Raw genomic sequence first — 23,915 nt, forward strand, 5'->3', positions numbered from 1 at the left:
TTACAGCAGCAATTGTTATTAAGCCAGAGTGGGAAAAAAACACTCTCTTGAGGTATCAAGTTAAGAGTAACAAACAGTTGTACAAAGTTCTGTGTACAAGAGGTAATTTACCTTTTGTAAAAACAGTATTAAGAACTTCCTGTAGCTCGTAAGCATCAATTTCCATGTCCTCACCAGCAATACGTTTGAAGCTTTGTTTAAGAGCATCAGCTTGGGCTCTTTCCTGATCTGTTGGTTCAGTACGTTCCTGTTAATGGAACCAAACAAATGAAAACAAGTTTACAATTTTATTTAATAGTAACAACAGAGGAAAATTTAGAGGTCTACAAATTGAGTTCAGATATAAACATTTTGTTTTTTGTAACATTAGTACCTTACCAATGTGCTGTGCATAATTTTAAATCTTTATAATAGACCTTTTATAGCCTTCTACTTTAAAGAGAACTAAACTGAACAACTTGCATATTTGAAAGTCTTATTCTAATATTCATATAACAATAAATATCACTGGTTTTAGAAAATATTCTGTGAATTATTTAATTCATTTTGGTATTTATCTAACAAGTATGACTTTAAAAACAATACTGACTAAGGCTGATTATTTCAATAAATGTTTATATTCATTTCAAGTCATTCTTTTGCTTCATTTACGTCTGCTGTATCCAACCATTAGTGACAATAAAATATAGACATGTAAAAAATTAACCATTCTTCAACTACAACCATTAAATTAAAACAAATATACATGTAAGGGTTAATGATTAGCATTTGTTTTATATTTAGCTGAATAAAAAATGACAGCACTAATTAAAATCAATCATTATTACAGAAATATTTTCCTTATTTTTTACTTAGTGTAATAAAACAAAGCATAAGAGTTATGTGAAAAGTTTTCTTTTTTTGTGTGTTAACAGATTTAGCTTAAGAGTCCAGCAGACATGTTCTAGATAGTGTCATGTAGTTAGAGATCAAACAGCCTGGAATTTGTGTTCTAGTTTATAATTTTATTGGTCAGAAGAAGACAGCTAGCAAATACATTTCAAGTACATAATTAAAATATCTTGCACATTTTATTTGGTCATTAAAACAAAATGAAGGAATCTTAATGCATTTTAAGTCCCATTAAAATGAAAAAGGAAATGCCATTCAAACAAACATAATGTTATTGTTTAAAAAAGGTACAAAATAAAGTATGGCTTATCATTCAAAAAAAAAGTTAAATAAGCCCACAGTGATAAGTAATAGAAACCAAATTTTTGAGAGGCTTGGAGAATTTTTTAAAGCAGTGTGTTAAATGAAGCAGGTTAAAGCAACAATCAGGTTTTTAGATTCCTTTCTAAACAACTATTGTGTTAACAGCTATTGTATTATAACTATTGTGTTAACTGTTAGTGAATAATACAAAGTTTTTATTTTTGTTTAATCATTTCATTAAACCTGATTGTTAATTTCTTAATTGAAGATAATAAAAACTGAACTCAACCTTAGGTACATCAGGCAACTTATTTCCTGTCTAGATGTAAAAATGACAAGTCATGATAATAGTGTACTGTATCAAAGTATCTATAAATTTACCAATTTGTGGAGAGTTAAAAACATTATATAACACCCTAGTGATAAATACAGACACTAGTCACTCTTCTATTTTTTAAACATATGATTCTCTCTCAAAAATATTGTGTACTTCCCAGTTTTTATAAATATATATTTTTCAACCTTAACGAATCACTAGTCTGAATGTCTAAAGTATTAGCAGGCCATGGTAACAATGGAGTAGTTCAAAGTTTATTTCTATTCCTAACAAAAAAAGTTCCCCATTCATTTTCATACAGATTTAGTTCTAAGCCTTTTATTTTATTATGCCTATCTGCTCTGTCTGCAAGTAATTTCTTGATATTTTGTACAATTTTTAATTAAGTAATTAAAAAGTAGATGAATGTTCTTGCATGGAATACATAATCAAATCATTTTGTTCATAATTGATAATCCAAATTTATACTTCTTGAAGACACACTGAAATTAAAAGTAGAGCTATAAAAACAGTTATGGTTTTTAATACAACTCTATTGAGTCAATATTACAACTCTAAACAGCCAAGATGAGTGTAATGAAGAGCCAATAAAGTGAAGACATTGTGACAATACAATTCAGAACCAAGTGTTTACATACAGCGCCAATGTTTGAACCAGCCAACTGTTTACACTCTAGCAACTCGGCACAATTCTGATCTTTATTAGTACTAGTACTAGTAAATCTAGTAATAAGAGACCAATAAACTAAAAACTGTTCCACAACACAACTTGTTTTTATGTTGAAACACCTGCTGAAGACAACAAAAAGATTATAAAGCCTACATAGTAAACAGCACAGTATCAGTTCAACCAAATCACGGTGATGAATGCTGAAACACTGACCAAACTCAGTTCATGCCATCCGTTGATTAATAAACCAATCATACATCAGTCAATAAGTGGATTAGCTTGCACAACATAATTAATTTGATTTGGGTTTATTTAACTTACATATTTTTGTTTAGGAGCATTTTTGGCCTACAGAAAATGTACAGAAAAGACATCAGAAAATGTATACTGGATTTAAACAAATGTTTCAAACTAACAAAAGAAAAATTTCTATTTTCAAAATGAAAAAGAAACATGGGCTAGGCAGCCAAAGAAACAAGAGATAAAAAACAAGAAATAGAACAAATAAATGTCTTTAAAGAACTAACGGAAACATTTATTAACCTCATCAAACTAACTTCAAATATGTTGAAATTCTCTTGTAAAACAAAAGAAGTTTGAAAATAGTGTTGAATAAAACTGTGTTAAAGTAAACAAATTAGAGTGAGCTTTAAGAGGGGGTTAGAATGTTTTGAGGTCAACACATCTAGTGGGAAGATGACTGTCCTTCTACCTGTGGGTGGTTGCTAGCAGGGGCAACTTTCTGGGCAGTGAAAGCAGCGTCTTTGCCAGGAGCCAGGAAAAAGGAAAGAAAGGAAACTAGGTTTATGACTTTTGTAATTAGTTGGTTTTTTTTTAAATTCAAGACACAAAAAGTCTGAAGTGTTAAGAAGCTTTTAGAAAGTTTCTTACCATAAGACAAGATACAGACCATATGAAAGCAAAAGAAAAAAAGTGTGTGCATTGATTCTTGAATATCAAATTCAACTAAAATAATTAGGTCTATAAGAAACTGTCATTCCGATGAGGAACAACTAAAGAAAACAGCAATCATCATTTTTTTAGTTCAAATGCTTTTGTAAAATATAAATCAAGCAAAAATATTTATTGAAATATATTTCAATTATGACATAAAGAAAAAAACAACATGGGACCTTGTTAACATGGGTTAAGTGGTAGAGATAAACAAAAGTCTAATTTTATAGTAATTGTTAAAACAGAGTGAAGGATTTTTTTTTTTGAATCCTTCATTAATAAAAAAAAAAAAAACAATAAACATTTTAAATATAAATATTATTATTTACAAAATAAAATCTATACAGTGAATATATGTACACTTAAAGAGACAATAGCATACTTAAAACATCATGAGTTATGAAAACCAAAAAGATCACACAGAAAGAAACAAATTAAAATTTTGGAAAGTTGAAAATAGAGGTAACAAATAATATTTTGTTTCAAGACCAACTATGTGATCAAAGATTTCTCTGACTTCCAAACTGTTAGTAGAATCAAAAAACAGAAAGACATTCCTTAAGAAAAAACCTTTAAAGAAAATCACAGCTACAACTTTGGGGCGAACCAATGAAACCTAAAAATTTAAACAACACAACTAAAAGTTGAAACAAAAATGTTTGAACTCCTGATCAGAGATGATCTCATGCAGGACATGTAACAATCAAATTTAATTTGCTTCCATGCTTTTATTTCAAAATATATTTGGGGGCATATATACAGGCAGACCAAAATAATCATTTCTGTTAGAAAACCAGTCCACACAAATGACATCAGGGAACAAAAATGAAAGACAACTCAAGCCACTTACTGCTGCAGCCCTCTGAGGGAAACGTTCTGGAGTCACATACTAAATGTTGAGGGTAGCAGAAGTGATGTTCAGGACAGTGAAACAAATGTATCAATAATAAGTAGGAAGAATAAAAATGGCAATTACTACAGAACTAAAATGAATCCATAATAAAAATTTTTTCTCATTTTTCTAAAATCATCATCAGAAATAAGAGAATGGATAAAAGAACTGAACATATGGGATTGAAGAATCGAACATGTACAGGATTGAAGGATTGAACATGTACAGGATTGAAGGATTGAACATGTACAGGTTAGAAGGTTGAACACTAAGGGGTGGAGATTTTTGGAGAACATTTAAAGACATATAAAGGTAGATAGGTGAAAGTGATTTAGCAAAAGAATAAAGCTTATAAAAAAGTCACAAGTTCAATCCTTTTTTTTTTAGTATATATAAAACTAATGTTTTTTTTAATCTTTTAGCTGTATATTTCAGTTACCATAGTAACATATTGTTTCTATTTCATATCTGTTTCATAATTATACTGAATCAGAATGTCAGAAAAGGTAATTAATAAACATTTCATTTAATCCTTTGTAATTTAGTATACCAGCAGGAAATTGGGGCAATTTTTTTTTTATTATTTTAAGAAATGTATTAGTTTTTTTTTCTTCATTCATAACTTAATCTAGCCTGTCAGTCAAGAAGATACAAAATGTACAAGCTTTGTTAATCTAGCATTTTATTTCAATTATAGTTTTTGGGTCCAATTTTCAATCCTATGTTAAAATCATTTTTCTCTTAAATAAATTTTTGATTTTGGACTTGTTGGTTAAATTGCAAAAAAAAATATTTTTTTTAATTTAGCAAAAATGTATTTATTAGTCAACAAAAAAGTAAATTATACTCAAAAGATAACAAAATTAAATTGAACTATTACAAAAATGTTTTAAGGAAAGGTACACAACTAGATGTAATGTTTCAAATGACAGTAACAAAAAAAACCTGTCAAAACTAAAAAGAATAAACTGAAAGCAAAAGAAAAAGAACTTACAACATCATCATCAAGACTAGTCTGTTCATCAATCTCTCTGGAAAGAAAAGCATGTAAGAAAGGTATAAGTAAACCATATCATTATTGTTACTGAGCTCTTTAGGTGGCATAAGTTGTAGTAAAAAAAAAAGCCAAATCATGACTGACTTTTCATTATATAAAGCTCAGCAGACTATACAAATATTCATAGACTCTATTTAAAAAAAATGATTAAAAAAAAACAACACATGTGTTAGAATTCATAAAACAATATTTTAAAAAGTGAAGAATAATTGGTTTAAAAATAAATATAGTTGAGAGTAAGGAAAATGAAAACTCTCCAAAAACCACTAAAACTGATTATTTCAAATAAAATGAATAAACCTTAATGAAAACAATAATATAAAAATAAATTGAAAGAATCAATATCAATCACTTCAAATCAATGTGTTCACACACACAAAAATCATTGAAAATTTGTAAGACAATAGGAAGAAAAAGAGGCACACAATTCTGGAGACGAAAATGAAGGAGTCAATCAATCAATCACACAGAAGGTTGTTATCAGAAACTTGGAAAAGTATTTGAATTTGTTACAGAACATAAATTGTTAGTTCACAAACAGAAGAAGTTTTGGTGTAACCTTTAGTAAGTTAGTTCTGTTTTTTTTTAATGCAGAAATGGAAAAACAAAAATGCAAAACAGTGTTTAAAAAGACTGAGAACTGAGCAGATTGGTTGCTGCTGTTTATAGCACACAAAGGATCACTATAGTCTTTGCTATAAACAAAAATAGTTTTCCTAAAAACTGTTTTTGATTGCTGATGAGCAAGGGACACAATTTGAACAAGAAAGGCTTTGTAATACACAAACAAGAAAAGGGAAAATTTGATCTAATGAGCAAAAGATGAGATTCTAAATGAAGTATAATCACACTTTGTAATCATGTGACCTCTTTATAAAGTTACTAATCTTGTAATAAAAAAGATCTCATAAATAAAAGGATAACAGTTCTATATCTATAACAGAAAATATTGCAGTCTAAGATAGGCAACTCTTCTTAAAAAATAAAGCAGCAGCTCTACATAATAAATATTTTAATACATTAATTTCCTGTTATAATTAGACAGCTACTATTTAAAAAAAAAAAAGAGAATGAAAAAATTATGAACAATCCTTGGATAAAGTGTTCAATATTATCATTTTGTTACAAAAATTTTAACAGTTGATAAGAGATGCCTGCTGATTTATGTAGGAAAAAAAAAGGTTAGAAATCACTTCAATTCATGTCGACTTACTTCCCTTCACCATGTCTGGGCATGTTTGAGTCTTCATCACTAAGACAATGGTTGATATTGTTTTTAATCATAATGCAAAGTGAAGTATTGATCAAATTGTATTAAAAGACATTATATTAAAAGAACTGTAGATATTGCCCAACCATTGTGTGTTTTTTGGGGGGATTTTTGTTGTTGATGTTCTAGGTTTGAATTCAGCAATACATTTACCTGCCTGTTGAGCCAACTGCCTTTTCTTCTTATAAACGAGTATAAAAAGTTTTAGATGTATGGACAGTATGGAAGTATATTACAGTTGTGTGAACAGAGTGAAGGTGTGCTGTTCCAGCACAAAGAGTCAAATAATGAGTCAATATGTAGAAACATTAAACCAATTTGTTTTAAAGAAAACTATTTCCCCAAGTTCTCTCAATTATTTGCTAACATGACTAATAAATGATATGATAAATGATATAACTGACAACTTGTACAAAACTAATGATCATGTACCATGATTAAAAAAAAAAATTCAAATTTCTTATAAGTAGCCTATGTTATGAATTAAGCCTATATGTTTAAAATAAAGCACTAACCCAGAGACATTTGCCTTTTCAGTGAAAATTCTTATCAAAAACTCTCCTTCATAATGAGGTTCAAATGTAGATGGTACAATTGCATATGAGCCTGGAGGCAGCTTAAATCTGCCACATATTTCTCTCATGTTAATAAAGGTTGGAGACTTGGCCACTGAGGGATTGTATTTAAAGAATTTCATATCTAGAGGCCCACAATTGGGATCTTCAAGCTGAAATACAAAAACAAAACAAAAACAATGAATATATTTTTTATTGAAACATTTCAACTGAAACAAATATTATATTTTTAAAAATATTTTAAAATACAAAAGTAAAATGTTTTTTAAAAACAGGATTGGGAAAATAATGGGAAATACATCAGCATTTAGCTATCAATTATGCTAAATATATATAATAGACCAACTTTGCAATCAAAAAATAAAAGTAAAAACTGAGATTCTTATCAAAATTTTAGATACAAAATGAAAGTACTAAAAGTAAAAAAAAAAAATAACTTTGATTGCAATCACATTTCACATGAGCTATTTTCAATTGACATTTTAAACAAATAATGAAAATAATAGTCACAAAATACTAAATATTTTGTCAAGGTTTAGACTGTGAAACAAAATAGCACCAGTATGGAACTGCAAGACTAAATATATTTTTTTCGGCTATAACTCTCTCATAAAATGGGGAAACAGTCAACAGGTCTGGGAACATGACTGCCTTAATAGTTTTCTCTTTTCTTCTTCCGTTCCTTTATCATCCATCCAAACTTACCTCCCCTCTGTCAATGCATAGCAACATTTATTTTCTTCTTAATTAACCCTTAAAGTGCTGAGCTATTATACAACAAGTGCATACGAAATGGAATTACAATTCTGATGTTTAGAGGCTAAACTTCCACACGCGTTTTAAGGGTTAAATGTTTTCTTGAAAATAAAACATGAGCTAAAATTTTGTGTATTTCAATGTCTGTATTTACCTTGTAGATGACAAACCCAATGGTCAGTAGGTCCAAACCTTCCTTACGTTTCTTACGTCTGTCCTTCTGTAAAACAGCCACGATGGCTGTGCACATATCATCATTATCATCATCATCAACATCAGTCAATGTCATACGGAACTGAGGGTTGGTCCAAAAAGTATCTAAAAAAAGCAACAACAACCTATCCAGTTTCGAACAGTTCAACAAATCTATCTGAGTGATATAACTCTAAGGTAATATTAAATTTTATTATATAAAAAGAATGAAGAAATAAATAAAATTAGAACATTAGATTTCTTGGTCTTCTACAATTAATTGAAATACATGAAGGAAAGTGTATGGCAATTTAATTTAAACAAAAGGAAGGAAATTGTGTGCCAAATTTAATTTTAGTATGTTTTAAAGATATTTTTTTGTCTAATACAGTCACTTAAACACTTTCAGAAACATTAGTTTAGAGGTTGGAATGTAACACTGCAAAAATTACTAACTGTTATGATACATGATAACTATGTGAATTGTATATATACTACACTAAGAGGTGTTGACTTGCCTAAATAGTTTCTGCATCCCCCAGCATTGACTCTCTTTATCCAGGCACCATGTTCCTTGAAACATTCCCATTTCTTCTTGTTAGACAAATCTTCTTCATCTAGAGAGTCTGGACCCAAGTTACAGATTTCAAGCTTTTGAAAGTTCGCAGTAAAATCTTGGAAAGACATCCTAATGGAGTTCAATGTAAAGTTTTGTGTGATAAGGCATGCTAAAAATGTATTAAAAATAATAATGTGATCAAACTAATAGAAAGTTACAAGTAACTCACTGACATAAATACCAAGAAAAGTCAATAAGTTGCACTTTTAACTTTGAATGAACTGAATGGATAATTGAAACTAAATTTGAAATCAAAGTTGAAAATGAGCTTGATTCTAATTTGTGTGACTTGTAAGTGCAGGGAGTGTAACTATTCACACAGTGGCTACATTTTACAATTGATATTATTAATAATGCTTACAATTGATATTATTAATAATGCTTCTCACTAATACAATAAACCAATGTCACTACACAGAGAAACTTTATTGTTTATGATTAGAATTTTACTTCATGATTACATATAACTTTAATAAATAGTCTGGTTTGACAATGAATGCCTTATGGTCACTTATAACTGAGGGGCTTATCAAATTCCTAATTACTTCATAAATTTTTTCAATGAATTACATTTTTTATTTTTGTTCATAAGTAGATTTTATGTATATTTTACGAACCTTCAAACTTTTTTGTTTGTAATTTTCTCTGCTAATTAGCACACCTGTTTCAGATTAGGTCTATACGTCATCTATTTCATAGCTACTAATATACTAGATATTAACCTTGAAAAAATATAAGAACCATTCTAAAAGTTTATAACATGAATATTTAGTATTTCAAATGCTAACAAAAAATGATCTGATGTGTCTAGCCTAGTTATCTTAAAAGTGATTATCACCCAAATGTTGGCAGCAGACGGTCACTTTTATTTACACAACTCACCAAAATTCTCCATCATCTGAAAATGTAATTCCATGTTCTTGTTTTTCATCTTCAGTTAGCAATGACCATTCTCTTGACCTGATGGTACAATTAGTTTATTTTTCACTGTTAATAATTTCACTAACTCTATCAGATAACTACATCTTGTATTAACAGCTTGAAAAGGAGGACCTCAGCATGCAAAGTTGTTAAACAAATTTCTAAACATTAATTAATTATTAAAATTAATAATAATATAGCATATAATTAGAGCTTGAAGACTACATGACTGAGAAGTCTCACATCTAATGTAGAAAATTAAGACAAGTCTTTTCAATCATCTTCACTTTTTTCTTTGACATATTTTTTAGGTTCAACTTTTCATAACTACAACAAATCACATTTATTAAATATGAAAATAAACACAATCACAATCCTATGATTTATTATGAAAAAATGCTTCTATTTATTGCATTATGACCTACCCATCAGACCAAGCTCCTTTCCATTCAGAGCCGTTACCCCAAGGGTTGCGAACTCTCACCAGAGGTATCTGACCTTTCACCCTGGCTGTCTTGATGTCAGCCTATTGCAACAGAAAAAGCAAATTATTCTGCTTATTTTTATAATACTTTAAAAAAATATCATGATACATTATGCAGTAAATATAGATCTATATGTCTCTTAAGAAAACATTCCTCTTTTTAAAAGCATCAAATAAATACCCAACTGTACAGCTTAGTGAGTCTAGGCTCAATACAAAGCAAAGGGACAAATCTTAACTTGACCCTCTGCAAACAGGAGAAATATAAAGATGACAAAAGAGGACTATTGTTTATGATAAGAATTTTACTTCCAGATTACAAGTAACTTAAATAGTCTGGTTTAACAATGAATGCTTTATTGGAAGCTCTATTTCTTTACTCAGAAGTCAAAGTTGAATCTCAACAGGGCTTAGTAGAATCTGTGCTAGGATTATTTGCTTAAGCCTGTTAAACAGACCTCCTCTTGACAGATTCCCATGGATTTATACTAATAGTTACTTCAATCATCTGTCACTAATACCATACATCATCTAGTCCTCAAAACCTAGTAGACCACAGATGGGGTTCTTCAAAGATTTGTAGCAGCCTAAATGGCAAATATGTATCAAACCTTTGGTATTTCAAGAAATACAATATGTCAATGAGAAATCCAATAAGAACATTGAATACATTATAGACACTATTTCATTTTGTATCTCTACTATGCAATGAATCAATAAATGTACTCATCAAATCTGAAAAGTAAGAAAGCAAATCTTAAGTGTGCACTACTCACCAGTACAACACTAGTAACACTGTAAGCATGTCCCATGATCAGACCATTCGCTAGTTCAGCTTCAACTCTACCTGGATCAGCCTGTAAATAAATGTATTCTACTAGATGCAATAAATGGAATAATATTTTATCTGTTACTTTTTAACTTCTTGTTTTGTTTGCATAAGTTCCATTCTTTTATACATACTTTTTTCAAAATTTTTAATACTGTAAAAATGATACAATACTAGAAAAAAAGTTAATTCTCTCTTAACAAATTAACACATGCAAGGCCAAATCAGACTTGGGTATCTACAAGGTATTGTCTTCAATTGTGAAGATGAAGGATGAATGCAGTATTTCACATGACAGTGTAGACACCATAGCTATCTATGCATTTTGCCACCTCTAATGCTGATGAGATGTCTGCTGGTAGTGTATTTAAATTGCTTTTGTTTGAGTCTCAAATGTTTATCCCACAACCTTGTTGAGATCTCTCCAGCTGTCTCTTTCAGAGGCCAACTGCTGCCAGCAGCTTTCCTCTATGCCAATGAGGGCAAAGCTTTATAGCACTTTCATGAGGCTGCCTCTGTTACATCACCCTCCTTTAAATTGACTAAAAAAATAAATAGTGTCTCTACATTGCCCACGTCTGCTACCAGCAGAACATTGTTATTTGTAAGGTAGTCTTGTCAGCATATGCCCATTGGAAGCACAGACACATTTAATGGAAGTGTTGGAGGATCCTTACATGCCTTCTATAGAGAATTCATATGACAAGATATATTGAATCATCTCACTTGCACAATAAGCTATGTTACTATACAATGAAACTGCAAATGTTGACAACTAAATGATAAGCACAATACAACTCACCTTCATGAAATGATACAATACAAGACACTAACAGACACAGTTCATTGAAACAAGACACTGAATGCAGGCACTGATACAACTCACATCGATAGAGCAGCCCATGAGGGAGCCACGCTCGTTAGCTTTCAACATGATGTTGAGAAGGTTGGGTGGTGCCTTCTGTAGATCAAACATTTCAGTCACACCACCAGTGAAGTCTTCCATAGCCTCACTAGTGCTTCCACCTTTCAGAGATTCATAGGAGCCCATCAACCTGTGGTATTAACATTTTTTAAAACTAAAAATATTGGGGCTATGCCATAGTTATATTCCTTAAAATTATTTTGATTGAAATTTTGTTTAAAATTTAAAGAAGAAATTTACAACTGAAAGAAAACAAAACAATATATGGCAGAATTTTAAAACATTTTTTAGAAAAGAAAAGGCTTTAGAAATGTAGTTCTTACTTGGCATAAGCTTTCTCCAAAAGAGCACTCCAGAATTCATTTTTCTCTGTTGAGTGCATGAATACCAATTGGTTTCTGTAAGTTGGCAACCTGTCATCCACAACCACTTCCTGCCATTCACCTTGATGCCAAAATTTAAACCTGGAGATGGTTGAATTAGTGAACACAAACTTAAGGACTTTGTTTGCTTCAAATATTACTCTTAGTCACATGAACTATAAAAAAGTTGTAAGTAGTCTTATTTTTGACATGCTGCTGTAAAGTATATATTACAAACATTGTTCAAGAATGCATGCATAAAGATGAACAATGAGTACAGAGAGCAAGATCGTTTGTAACATAAAAAAAAATGATCTGATAACATAAGAAAATATTTTTTAAAATACTTTTTTGAAAAACAAAGCTTATATCATGTGTACTTGTGTCAATTAGTTTGGATCAGTCATGTAATTAAATTGTAATAGAGCTAGACTTACAGTAATTTAATTCTTAAAAATTTACTAATTTACAAAAAAAAAATTTTTTAAAGGGGGAATGGCCTGAATCCAAACTCATGGCTTCTCAAGTCAACAGGGTAACCACTTTCTAGTGGAGAGCTTATGAACATGAAGATTGTATAGTTATCTGTTGTTTCTATAGTCTCGTCCTATTTTTCAGGTTTGTGTTCACTAAAATTATTATGACAACCTATAAAGGGGACTAATTCAGCTTATACCACTACTTCAGTCTATTACAATTTTTTTCCCTTGTTGGAGATAACAAACAAAATAATTTATTATCAATAGTTAATTAATCAATTGGTTATTATTTTTTTTTACTGATTCTTGTGTTATCAGGTAAAAGAAATAATTACCAGATAGACAGAGTGAGTTGATATAAGCTTTGTAAAAATATTACTTTTATTTTACCCACCTTTACTTTTGTGACATTTGTAACATTTTAAAATGCCTCTCCCCTCCCCTTTACCAAAGCTTCCAAGTCTGCACTAGATCTAGATCTACAACATTTTCCTATCCATCGTTGTAAGATTGTAATGAACACACATCCCTTTAACTATAAAAACTAAGTTCAGTATGTAGATTTTAATTTCTGATTGATCACAGGTTGACCAAAACCAACTAAAAACTAAATCTTTTCTTAAACTTGATGTGAATAAATTTAGGTCATATAACTCACTTGAAAAGACCACAATAGTTTTCTGTAAAAGTTTGTCGAGAGTCCACCACATTTTCAAACAACTTTGGGTTGCATGTGAGAGAGGCAACAGCAGCCAGGAGCCAGCAGTCACCTAAACACAGGGATATTGAAATGCATTTTTTGTAATTCCTTACATGGGTATCGATATCATGGACAGACTTTGTTGTTTTTCAACAAGAAATAAATCAATAGATACAAAATTGAAGTCCATATATGTTTAAAGTTTAAACAGCTTTTCTAATCAGTTAAATTATTATTTAAATTAGGCTTAATTCTATTAAATATATATCAATCATGAAAGAGAGTTAAATTTTAAAGATTGTGATAATTCAAAATGGAACCAACTTGACTTCAAGTACCCATTTAAATGTCTAATCAGATCTTATGAAAGTGGTGCAGAAGTGTCTTCAAGAGTACCACAGTTAGCATTGCAAAGTAATATTTTAAAGAAAATTAAAGGGAAAGTTCAAATTAGGAACATAACAATTCTATTAGATTGTCTTCCAATGATTGTTGACTCCAGAAGCTTCTTCAATAAATCACTGAACCATAACCCTAACCATGACATGATAATACTGCCATGAAAATAAAGAGGTAGGTCCACTTTTGACACCGTTGTTAAGGAAAAGGAAGGTTACCTAATTCCCCTTGACGGACATCAAATCTACTGGCACCTTGAGAGATCCATTGTGGGTTGTCACAGATTTCCTGAAAAAAAAACAACAAGGATTTTACAAAATTAATAATCCGCTTCACTTTTCATTTAGATTTATAAACAAGCCTTGTATTCTGCAAACAATTTAGATCAAATACATATTTAAGCAAAACAATTCAGTTTGGTTTCTTGTAGTAGCCTATAACAAGCTTTACAATTCTCACAGGTGGATTACATGACTGTATGCAAAGGAAAACAAAGTGCATACTAATTACAGTATTATTATATATAATGTTTGTGGCATATTTGAAAGAGAAAATTATTTTTTACAATTTTTTGCTAAGAAAAAACATACAAAATCAATATTAAAAACAATTAATGATGACCAAAAGATCTGCTTCAATCTGGCCCTACTCAATTAAATAATAAACAAGATTACAAAGACAGTTTGTGTGGAAACACAAACTCAAAATCGGCCCCCGAAGTGGTCCACCCAGGCAGGCTTCAATTTTTTCAGAAAGAACATCCAAATGAAATTATATCAAAGACAAATGAGAGATAAGAATGGAGAAAGTAGGTTGACAGATCTTGTGTAGTGCCCCAACGGTACAGCAGATCAAAGGATAGGTGAAAGTGAATGCAAAGTTAGATGTGAACGTGGCCTAACTAGTTCCCCTTTCAGACCTTGTGGTTTATAGGGCAGATGATGTAAAGTTCATCTGTTTTTGTGGCCTACGACCAACCGCCTTTACTTTTCCCCAACTAATATCAGGTACCCATTGGAGCTGGGTGGACTCAGAGGCACCTAAGGATTCCGAAGTTGAAAATCCCAGTCTTCACCAGGATTCGAACCCGGGGCCCCCGGTTCGGAAGCCAAGCGCTTTACCGCTCAGCTACCAAGCCTCTCCTGTCCTAACTGAAGTCTTATAATAGATGTAATTGTTTTGAAATGGATCAATCTCTTATTCGAATGCTCAAAAAAAAATAAAAAAATAAAGGAAATATTTCCGCAATAAAAAATTTTTTCACGAAAATGACGTTTACAAGATTACTATTCTTTTTAATTTAGTTCTAACTTATAATGCATACTAACAGTTGAGCGCTATTGTTTTGAAATCACGAAAATGAAGTTTATAAGATTACTATTCGTCTTAAATTAGGTCTAACTATTAATGCTTACTAAATAGCTTTTTCTCTTTAAAAAACTGCTTGCATAACTGATTTAAAAATTAGAATTTTTGCTTTCAGGAAAAAAAAAAGTAGCCGTTGCATCAGAACTTTGAATGGTCTAAAATATTGTGAAGTCGGATTTTCAATATCTTTTCTAGTTTACGAGATCTAAACGGGACGGACGGACAGACATTTCGCACAAAACTAATAGCGTCTTTTCCCCTTTCGGGAGCCGCTAAAAAGTAAAATTAAATTTCCCATTTCATTTCAGGTCATGTTTCTTTGGTCGAAAGTTAATGAAGGTGTTATGTGGCTAGTATAACTGCCAACCACCTTAAAATTTACTTTCACAACTAATGTCATTTGGGTGGACTTGTAAAATGTTGCAGTTAAAATTTATCGAGCTTACTGATCTAATATGTTTGGTTTTAGTTTCTTTAGATGCATAAATATCTCTTGATCATTAGTCTACTTGTTACTAAAGCTTCGCTCTACTTGTTTTAAGTGCAACTTATGACTTAACACTCGAAATGACAACGTCATGTTCTCCCAAGAGTTGACTAACGTCTGAAAGTTGTGAGTCAGTAAAATATTTATTTTTTACCAGTGGTAAATCTAGGCCTATCGTTCAAAGTGCCCTTGCGTTTCTTAGAATAGATAGTATATCTACACCCATACACAAAGGCCTGAGTCTTCTATAGGTGTCGATGTCTTTGCATGGGTGTTGATGTCTTTGCATGGGTGTTGATGTCTTTGCATGGGTGTTGATGTCTTTGCATGGGTGTTGATGTCTTTGCATGGGTGTTGATGTCTTTGCATGGGTGTTGATGTCTTTGCATGGGTGTTGATATCTTTGTCTAGGGGTGTTTTCCCTATTCAGTTGACCAAAGCCTGTAGGCTCTATGTTGTAACGCTAGAATGATTATTATGTTTTTTTAGACTTTCGGAATCTAGATCAATATGGTTCAGGGCACCTGTGTATGTATTACATAGATATGTCTATGGGTGTATGTTGTAGATCTACCGTGTCTGTATATGGGTGTTTATGTTTATGTGTTTAAGTTTAGATGTGTAGGTATATAATATGTAGGTACGTTTATGAAGTTTCATAGAAGCGAGAGTCAAATACCTACTGATAGTGATAGAAGAATGTTTTCGCTTCCGGCATGGTGCCAATGTTGATATAAAATATTTATGCCACGTAAAGGTCATGTTACGTTTGACATTAGAACCCCCCCCCCCTCCCCTTTTTTTTTTGTTCTCAACCTTTAACGCTTATTTCTGCAAGTCTTATCTAAAGTGGAAGAGAAAGTTGAATAGATGTGCCATGTTATAGATCTTATTTCTACCAGTCGATACTAAATATAGAACATATTGCCAAATATCCAACCTTCCCCTGACCCTTGCCATTTCTAACAGTTCTTATAATTATCAGTGTGGGATTCAATAAATACTACGAGTCACTACGAGTATTACACTATCATCATTCTGTAAGGATCTGAGCGTAGGACGTGGGCTAATCATCTTTTTTTTGAAGTAACGTCTGTATTAAACAAGGTGTCATAATAACCAAGGGAACTAAACCTTGACATCATTAGCTATATTAATATAACACTTGAGAAATGCATATATTATCTATCAAACTAGCTGCCATAGAACGGAATAGATAACAATTGAACTACGTTTTGATGTGGACTACTTGATTTCTTTCTTGAAAAAAACGTTCTCTATCTAGTGGATAAGAATACGTCGGTAATGCCCATCAATTAACAAGACAAATATATTTTAAAAATATTTATTATAAACAAAGCTTATATGAAGTGTCATTGTATCAATTAGGTCAGAGAAAGAAGGGGGGGGTGTTTAAAGGACAGTGAAGGTTAACGTGATAGCTTTTCAAATGTTATGTATATACTTTTTTTTAAAAAAAGCTCTAAGTCTTGAATTCGAACTCGAGGGCTCAAGCCTCCTCAAACACCAACTCTAGGTCTCAAGCCTCCTCAAACACCAACTCTAGGGCTCAAGCCTCCTCAAACACCAACTCGAGGGCTCAAGCCTCCTCAAACACCAACTCGAGGGCTCAAGCCTCCTCAAACACCAACTCGAGGGCTCAAGCCTCCTCAAACACCATGTGAATTTTGCCCCTGGACAAAACCCATGAGACAGACGTGAGAACAGGCACCTATGTGACTTGAACTGATCGATTTTAATTGGTGATCACATTGTTTTATTTTTAATGTATTTGAAAGTCTCATTTAATAATACAAGCTGATGGCATCTTTCATCAACGTATTACGAAGTCCTTACATAGTAGATTTAGCAAAGTCTGAGGCTGTCAGGTTTTAGTGAAAAATAAGTACTAGCTCTGAGCTTTACGGTTACTGAACTTTATGCATATCAGCAAATAATCTCATGTCTTAAAATATCAATAAGGTTAACTCGACTTTATTATGAGTGCCCTTCACCCCCCCCCCACACACACACACACGGATACACAGATTGGCTACCAGGTCGATAAATCACTTTGAGCCGCATCATCCCCAGTTGTCATAGCAACTACTGGGAAACCCATGTTGGTTTTAAAATCAGGCTAGGTACACACGTGCAATAAAGATGATCCCGGTATTAAGATTTGAATGTTAACAGATTTCTGTAATCTCCACGGCTGATAGTTAGAGAACTACAGATCAGTGCAAGTTTCAACACTGAACTTTAGTGTAGGTCTATTCGTTTCTTTAGGAGATCGATACATTGTATTGTTTGTTTCAACAAAAGGTATACCTTAATGTTGAAGCCCACCTCCGGGGGGGGGGGGGAACTCACGATATTGGTCAGTTTGAGACCACTAACTGCCCTCATAACGTTGTGTACAAACAGTTGAGAACCGTATTGATATTTCAAGATGTGAGATTATTTACTGATATGCATTAAGTTCAGTAACAGTAAAGCTCAGTTATGTTCGTTGTGTGCACACACCCCCACACCCCCCAATTGTACAGTTTTTCCCCCTGTCATTTCTTGTTCCCTTCTATTCAGTCCAACTTTTGGTTTATTTGATCTCGCACTGATTCACACACCTCAAAGGTCGGTCATTTCAATGATGTAGCTGGAACACATGGACTGTTCATGTCTAGCGTGCCCTACACGGGTCAGTGCACTCACAGATCTGTATAGCCGATTGGCTATACATTTGATGGATTGACTGAGTCAGTGAAGCCTTTCGGAGTCAGGCTGCCACGTTACAGATGGCTGAACGCAAACCAGTGTCACCCGCTATTGAGTTCTTTTTATTCATCTTTCTGTATTAAATAGAGTCAACGTGGGACTAGAAATTGGACAGGACCATAAAGGGGATAGGAGTGACGTTACTTCAGGTGGGCGCAGGAGAATACTTTGTACAAAATTTATATCAACTCTGTCTGGTAATAGTTTGAAAACTTTATTTCTTCCACACCTATTCTCGGATCAAGTTGAAACTTTGCACAATTATTAACTGAAGTAGACAATACATGAATCAATCAAAAGTATTAACCCATTAGTCGATTAATTACTGGTTATTAATAACCAAAAGGGAAAATTATCTTTCAGTGTTCACAGATATAGTTAAATATGTCGGTTATGTCCCCTTAAATAATTGTACACGACAGTATACGTTATTTCTCCCACATCCATTCTCGGAACAAGTTGAAACTTTAAACAACTATTGTTCCTAACATAAGCCAAAAACATAAATTAACTAAAAAAATTAACCAATTAGTCAATTAATTATTGATAATTATTTTGTTTAATATTTGTGGGATGTGTGGCCGAGAGGCTTAAACTTCTTAAAAGTCGATTGGCTACCTATCAAGAGCGCTGAAGACTCAAGCAGAGTTTGTCTTTACTGAGCGTCTAAAGGCAGCATGGAAAACCTTCTCAGAGATACCCCTCCCGAACTGGTCCACAAAAGAGATTGGACCATAGTGCTCTGAGCATGCTATAAGCATGAAAATTGCGCTATATAAAAGCTACTAAAAAGGAAAATAAATTCTACATTATTGACAGATATAGTTGTAAGTGTGAATTCGTTCCCCTTAGAAAATTTTTTTTTAAGGATTCTTTATATTTTGCTTGTTACAAAGCTTACATCGACTCACTCTGTCTGTCTGGCACAAACACGTTAGTTCTCCTACTTCCCATTCTCGAATCAAGTTGAAACTTCGCACACAATTATTTATTGTTCCTAGCAAAACATGAATCAATAAAAAATTAGTCAATTAAAAAGTGGGAATTAAATAATTGTGATTGATATAAAAAAAAAAAGAAATCTTACAGTACGGAGAAACGCGCATGTAAATGTGGCGTTCTTCCCATTAACTCCTGGTCAGCGTTCTTGTAAATTTTTCTTTGCAATAATCACATTTAAGTTTTAGCAGCATGATTCGAATCAGGCTATCACTGAGCCATCGACCTGGACAACTCACTTGTCAAGTTGTCATACATGTCACACGCTGTGCGATCCAGGGTCATACATGTCACACGCTGTGCGATCTAGGGCATGTAGGGGAACGTCCACTTTTGGTTTTTAAACAATGTAAACACCATCACGTGACAACAATGTGACAAATAATTGGAGCACACACACATGGAACTCAAACAACTCAACCAAGTAGTGTCACAAATCAACAAGACGACACTTTATAAAATTCAAGTTCACAAAAAACACAAAATGCTCCTCTCTCACTCATGTTCTTGTCACGTTAAGTAGTGTGATAGGCCTTGACCTTGCAGTTATATGATGGCTTTCTGATTTCGAAAGATTACTCGGGAGAGGTTTGAGTTTCTTGTACGGGCGTATTACATAAGTTTAAACTACTATAGTACAAAGCCTAAGTCCAGACCGTTAGACACTTAAATGAAGTTAAATACGAAAACGCCACAGTCCGCTATACGATGTTGTCACCTTGAAGTCCTAACTTCATCTGGCTAATAAATAATATCAACAAAGTAAACCCCTCCGTCAACTATGGCGCGTCAACTAAGTCAACTAAGTGCCTAACAGTAGTTAACTGGCCAGTGGCTAGATCTCCTATCACTTGGATGGCCAGTAGCGAAATTCCTTTAAGCTAAGCTCTACTTGTAACAAGTATTATATGCCACTGGGGGATGTGTGTTGAGTTTCAAAACAAATGTTTCACACCAATAATTAGAAACTGTCCAGCTGTTGTCGCTGTAGCCATGTGGCCAAATATTGAAAGACACTTACTATACACCTACTACACCAGCTAATTTTATATATAATGGTGTACTCATTTATTTTATGAAAACTAAAAGATACAAGGTTACAAAAGACAGTTTGTGTGGAAACACAAACTCAAAATCGGCCCCCGAAGTGGTCCACCCAGGCAGGCTTCAATATTTTCAGAAAGAACATCCGAATGAAATTATATCTAAGACAAATGAGAGATAAGAATGGAGAAAGAAGGTTAACAGATCTTGTGTAGTGCCCCAACGGTCCCGCAGATCAAAGCATAGTGTAAGTGAATGTAAAGTTAGATGTGAACCTGGCCTAACTAGTTCCCCTTTCAGACCTTGTGGTCTATAGGGCAGATGATGTAAAGTTCATCTGTTTTTGTGGCCTACGGTTAGCGAGGGTGTCATGCAGCCAGCACAACGACCAACCGCCTATACTTTTCCCCAACTAATGTCATTAGAGCTGAGTGGACTCAGAGGCGCCCAAAGATTCCAAAGTTGAAAATCCCAGTCTTCACCAGGATTCGAACCCGGGACCCCCGGTTGGGAAGCCAAGCGCTTTACCGCTCAGCCACCGCGCCTCCCCTGGCCTAACTGATGTCTTATGATTGATCTATTTTTTTATTTATTTTTTATTCAAATCCTCAAAAAAAAAAAAAAAAAAAATTCCGCAATAAAAAAAAAGGTTTAGGAAAATGAAGTTTATAAGATTACTATTCTTTTTAAATTAGGTCTAACTTATAATGCATACTAATTAGCTTTTTCTCTTTAAAAAAATATTTGCATAACTGATTTAAAAAATTAGATTTTTCGCTTTCAGGAAAAAAAAAGTAGCCGTTGCATCAGAACTTTAAATGGTCTAAAATATTGTGATGTCCGATTTTCAATATCTTTTGTAGTTTACGAGATCTAAACGGGAAGGACGGACAGACGGACAGACATTTCACACAAAACTAATAGAGTCTTTTCCCCTTTCGGGGGCCGCTAAAAATGCTTCAAACGTATAGACCAACACACACACACAATAAGGCTTATATAAGGATAACACACAAAATGATAATGATAACAATCAAAAATGAGCTTTAAGAGCCTTTAAACACACACACACACCAATTCCTGTCCGTCATTCAGACACATCTGAGTTCAATGTAATGACCATTGTAAGCCAATGTCTTTCCTAACTAAAACAGTAGATCATATAAATGTATATTACACAAATGTTTTGGCTTTAGTTCATTATCATGACTATGAGTACGACTATGTATGATTGAATCTTTGCATCGGCATTACGAACAATGTCCAGACAAAGAGCACGGCGGTGATTGCATTAGCATTAAACAAAAATATGAAAATAGAATGATAATAAAAGAGTAGCTTGTACAGCTTTGAACTGTAGAGCCTACTTGGGGAATAGAAGAGGGAGTCCTTGTAGGACCCTACTATAGAGCCTACTTGTGGAATAGAAGAGGGAGTCCTTGTAGGACTATGTCCCTACTGTAGAGCCTACTTGTGGAATAGAAGAGGGAGTCCTTGTAGGACTATGTCCCTACTATAGAGCCTACTTGTGGAATAGAAGAGGGAGTCCTTGAAAGACTATGTCCCTACTGTAGAGCCTACTTGGGGAATAGAAGAGGGAGTCCTTGTAGGACTATGTCCCTACTGTAGAGCCTACTTGGGGAATAGAAGTGGGAGTCCTTGAAAGACTATGTCCCTACTGTAGAGCCTACTTGGGGAATAGAAGAGGGAGTCCTTGTAGGACTATGTCCCTACTGTAGAGCCTACTTGGGGAATAGAAGAGGGAGTCCTTGTAGGACTATGTCCCTACTGTAGATCCTACTTGGGGAATAGAAGAGGGAGTCCTTGAAAGACTATGTCCCTACTGTAGAGCCTACTTGGGGAATAGAAGAGGGAGTCCTTGTAGGACCCTACTATAGAGCCTACTTGTGGAATAGAAGAGGGAGTCCTTGAAAGACTTTGTCCCTACTGTAGAGCCTACTTGGGGAATAGAAGAGGGAGTCCTTGAAAGACTATGTCCCTACTGTAGATCCTACTTGGGGAATAGAAGAGGGAGTCCTTGAAAGACTATGTCCCTACTGTAGAGCCTACTTGGGGAATAGAAGAGGGAGTCCTTGAAAGACTATGTCCCTACTGTTGAGCCTACTTGGGGAATAGAAGAGGGAGTCCTTGTAGGACCCTACTATAGAGCCTACTTGTGGAATAAAAGAGGGAGTCGTTGAAGGACTATGTCCCTACTGTAGAGCCTACTTGGGGAATAGAAGAGGGAGTCCTTGTAGGACCCTACTATAGAGCCTACTTGGGGAATAGAAGAGGGAGTCCTTGTAGGACCCTACTATAGAGCCTACTTGTGGAATAAAAGAGGGAGTCGTTGAAGGACTATGTCCCTACTGTAGAGCCTACTTGGGGAATAGAAGAGGGAGTCCTTGAAAGACTATGTCCCTACTGTAGAGCCTACTTGGGGAATAGAAGAGGGAGTCCTTGAAAGACTTTGTCCCTACTGTAGAGCCTACTTGGGGAATAGAGGAGTCGTTGAAGGACTATGTCCTTACTGTAGAGCCTACTTGGGGAATAGAAGAGGGAGTCCTTGAAAGACTTTGTCCCTACTGTGGAGCCTACTTGTGGAATAGAAGAGGGAGTCGTTGAAGGACTATGTCCTTACTGTAGAGCCTACTTGGGGAATAGAAGAGGGAGTCCTTGAAAGACTATGTCCCTACTGTAGAGCCTACTTGGGGAATAGAAGAGGGAGTCCTTGTAGGACTATGTCCCTACTGTAGAGCCTACTTGGGGAATAGAAGAGGGAGTCCTTGAAAGACTTTGTCCCTACTGTAGAGCCTACTTGGGGAATAGAAGAGGGAGTCCTTGAAAGACTATGTCCCTACTGTAGAGCCTACTTGGGGAATAGAAGAGGGAGTCCTTGAAAGACTTTGTCCCTACTGTAGAGCCTACTTGGGGAATAGAAGAGGGAGTCCTTGAAAGACTATGTCCCTACTGTAGAGCCTACTTGGGGAATAGAAGAGGGAGTCCTTGAAAGACTATGTCCCTACTGTGGAGCCTACTTGGGGAATAGAAGAGGGAGTCCTTGAAAGACTATGTCCCTACTGTAGAGCCTACTTGGGGAATAGAAGAGGGAGTCCTTGTAGGACTATGTCCCTACTGTGGAGCCTACTTGGGGAATAGAATAGGGAGTCCTTGAAAGACTATGTCCCTACTGTAGAGCCTACTTGTGGAATAGAAGAGGGAGTCGTTGAAGGACTATGTCCTTACTGTAGAGCCCACTTGTGGAATAGAGGAGTCGTTGAAGGACTATGTCCTTACTGTAGAGCCCACTTGTGGAATAGAGGAGGGAGTCCTTGTAGGACCCTACTGTAGAGCCTACTTGTGGAATAAAAGAGGGAGTCGTTGAAGGACTATGTCCTTACTGTAGAGCCCACTTGTGGAATAGAGGAGTCGTTGAAGGACTATGTCCTTACTGTAGAGCCCACTTGTGGAATAGAGGAGGGAGTCCTTGAAGGACTATGTCTCTACTGTAGAGCCCACTTGTGGAATAGAAGAGGGAGTCCTTGTAGGACCCTACTGTAGAGCCTACTTGTGGAATAGAAGAGGGAGTCCTTGTAGGACCCTACTGTAGAGCCTACTTGTGGAATA

At 34.1% G+C, this 23,915-nt stretch overlaps 1 protein-coding gene across 21 annotated transcripts in view; it reads right to left on the bottom strand.

Moving 5' to 3' along the window:
- Positions 1-23,915, bottom strand: part of LOC106056965 (calpain-B-like) — a 119,942-nt gene that overhangs the window by 7,654 nt on the left and 88,373 nt on the right. For 11 of the 21 annotated variants that reach the window (XM_056024822.1, XM_056024802.1, XM_056024817.1 and 8 more), the window contains 16 exons: positions 13,834-13,903; positions 13,175-13,286; positions 11,999-12,139; positions 11,637-11,805; positions 10,698-10,778; positions 9,863-9,963; positions 9,399-9,476; positions 8,416-8,585; positions 7,860-8,023; positions 6,890-7,101; positions 6,318-6,356; positions 5,042-5,078; positions 4,005-4,044; positions 2,914-2,975; positions 2,523-2,549; positions 112-247 (listed from right to left, as the gene is read on the bottom strand). In XM_056024822.1, the coding sequence (XP_055880797.1) occupies positions 112-247; positions 2,523-2,549; positions 2,914-2,975; positions 4,005-4,044; positions 5,042-5,078; positions 6,318-6,356; positions 6,890-7,101; positions 7,860-8,023; positions 8,416-8,585; positions 9,399-9,476; positions 9,863-9,963; positions 10,698-10,778; positions 11,637-11,805; positions 11,999-12,139; positions 13,175-13,286; positions 13,834-13,903 (1,639 nt within the window). Of the gene's footprint in view, positions 1-111; positions 248-1,483; positions 1,514-2,522; positions 2,550-2,913; positions 2,976-4,004; positions 4,045-5,041; positions 5,079-6,317; positions 6,357-6,889; positions 7,102-7,859; positions 8,024-8,415; positions 8,586-9,398; positions 9,477-9,862; positions 9,964-10,697; positions 10,779-11,636; positions 11,806-11,998; positions 12,140-13,174; positions 13,287-13,833; positions 13,904-23,915 lie in introns of all 21 variants that reach the window. The other 10 variants (XM_056024803.1, XM_056024820.1, XM_056024804.1 and 7 more) reach the window with 9 other exon arrangements.

This window comes from Biomphalaria glabrata, chromosome 3 (genome assembly GCF_947242115.1).
Source record: "Biomphalaria glabrata chromosome 3, xgBioGlab47.1, whole genome shotgun sequence".
NCBI classification, from domain to species: Eukaryota; Metazoa; Mollusca; class Gastropoda; family Planorbidae; genus Biomphalaria; species Biomphalaria glabrata.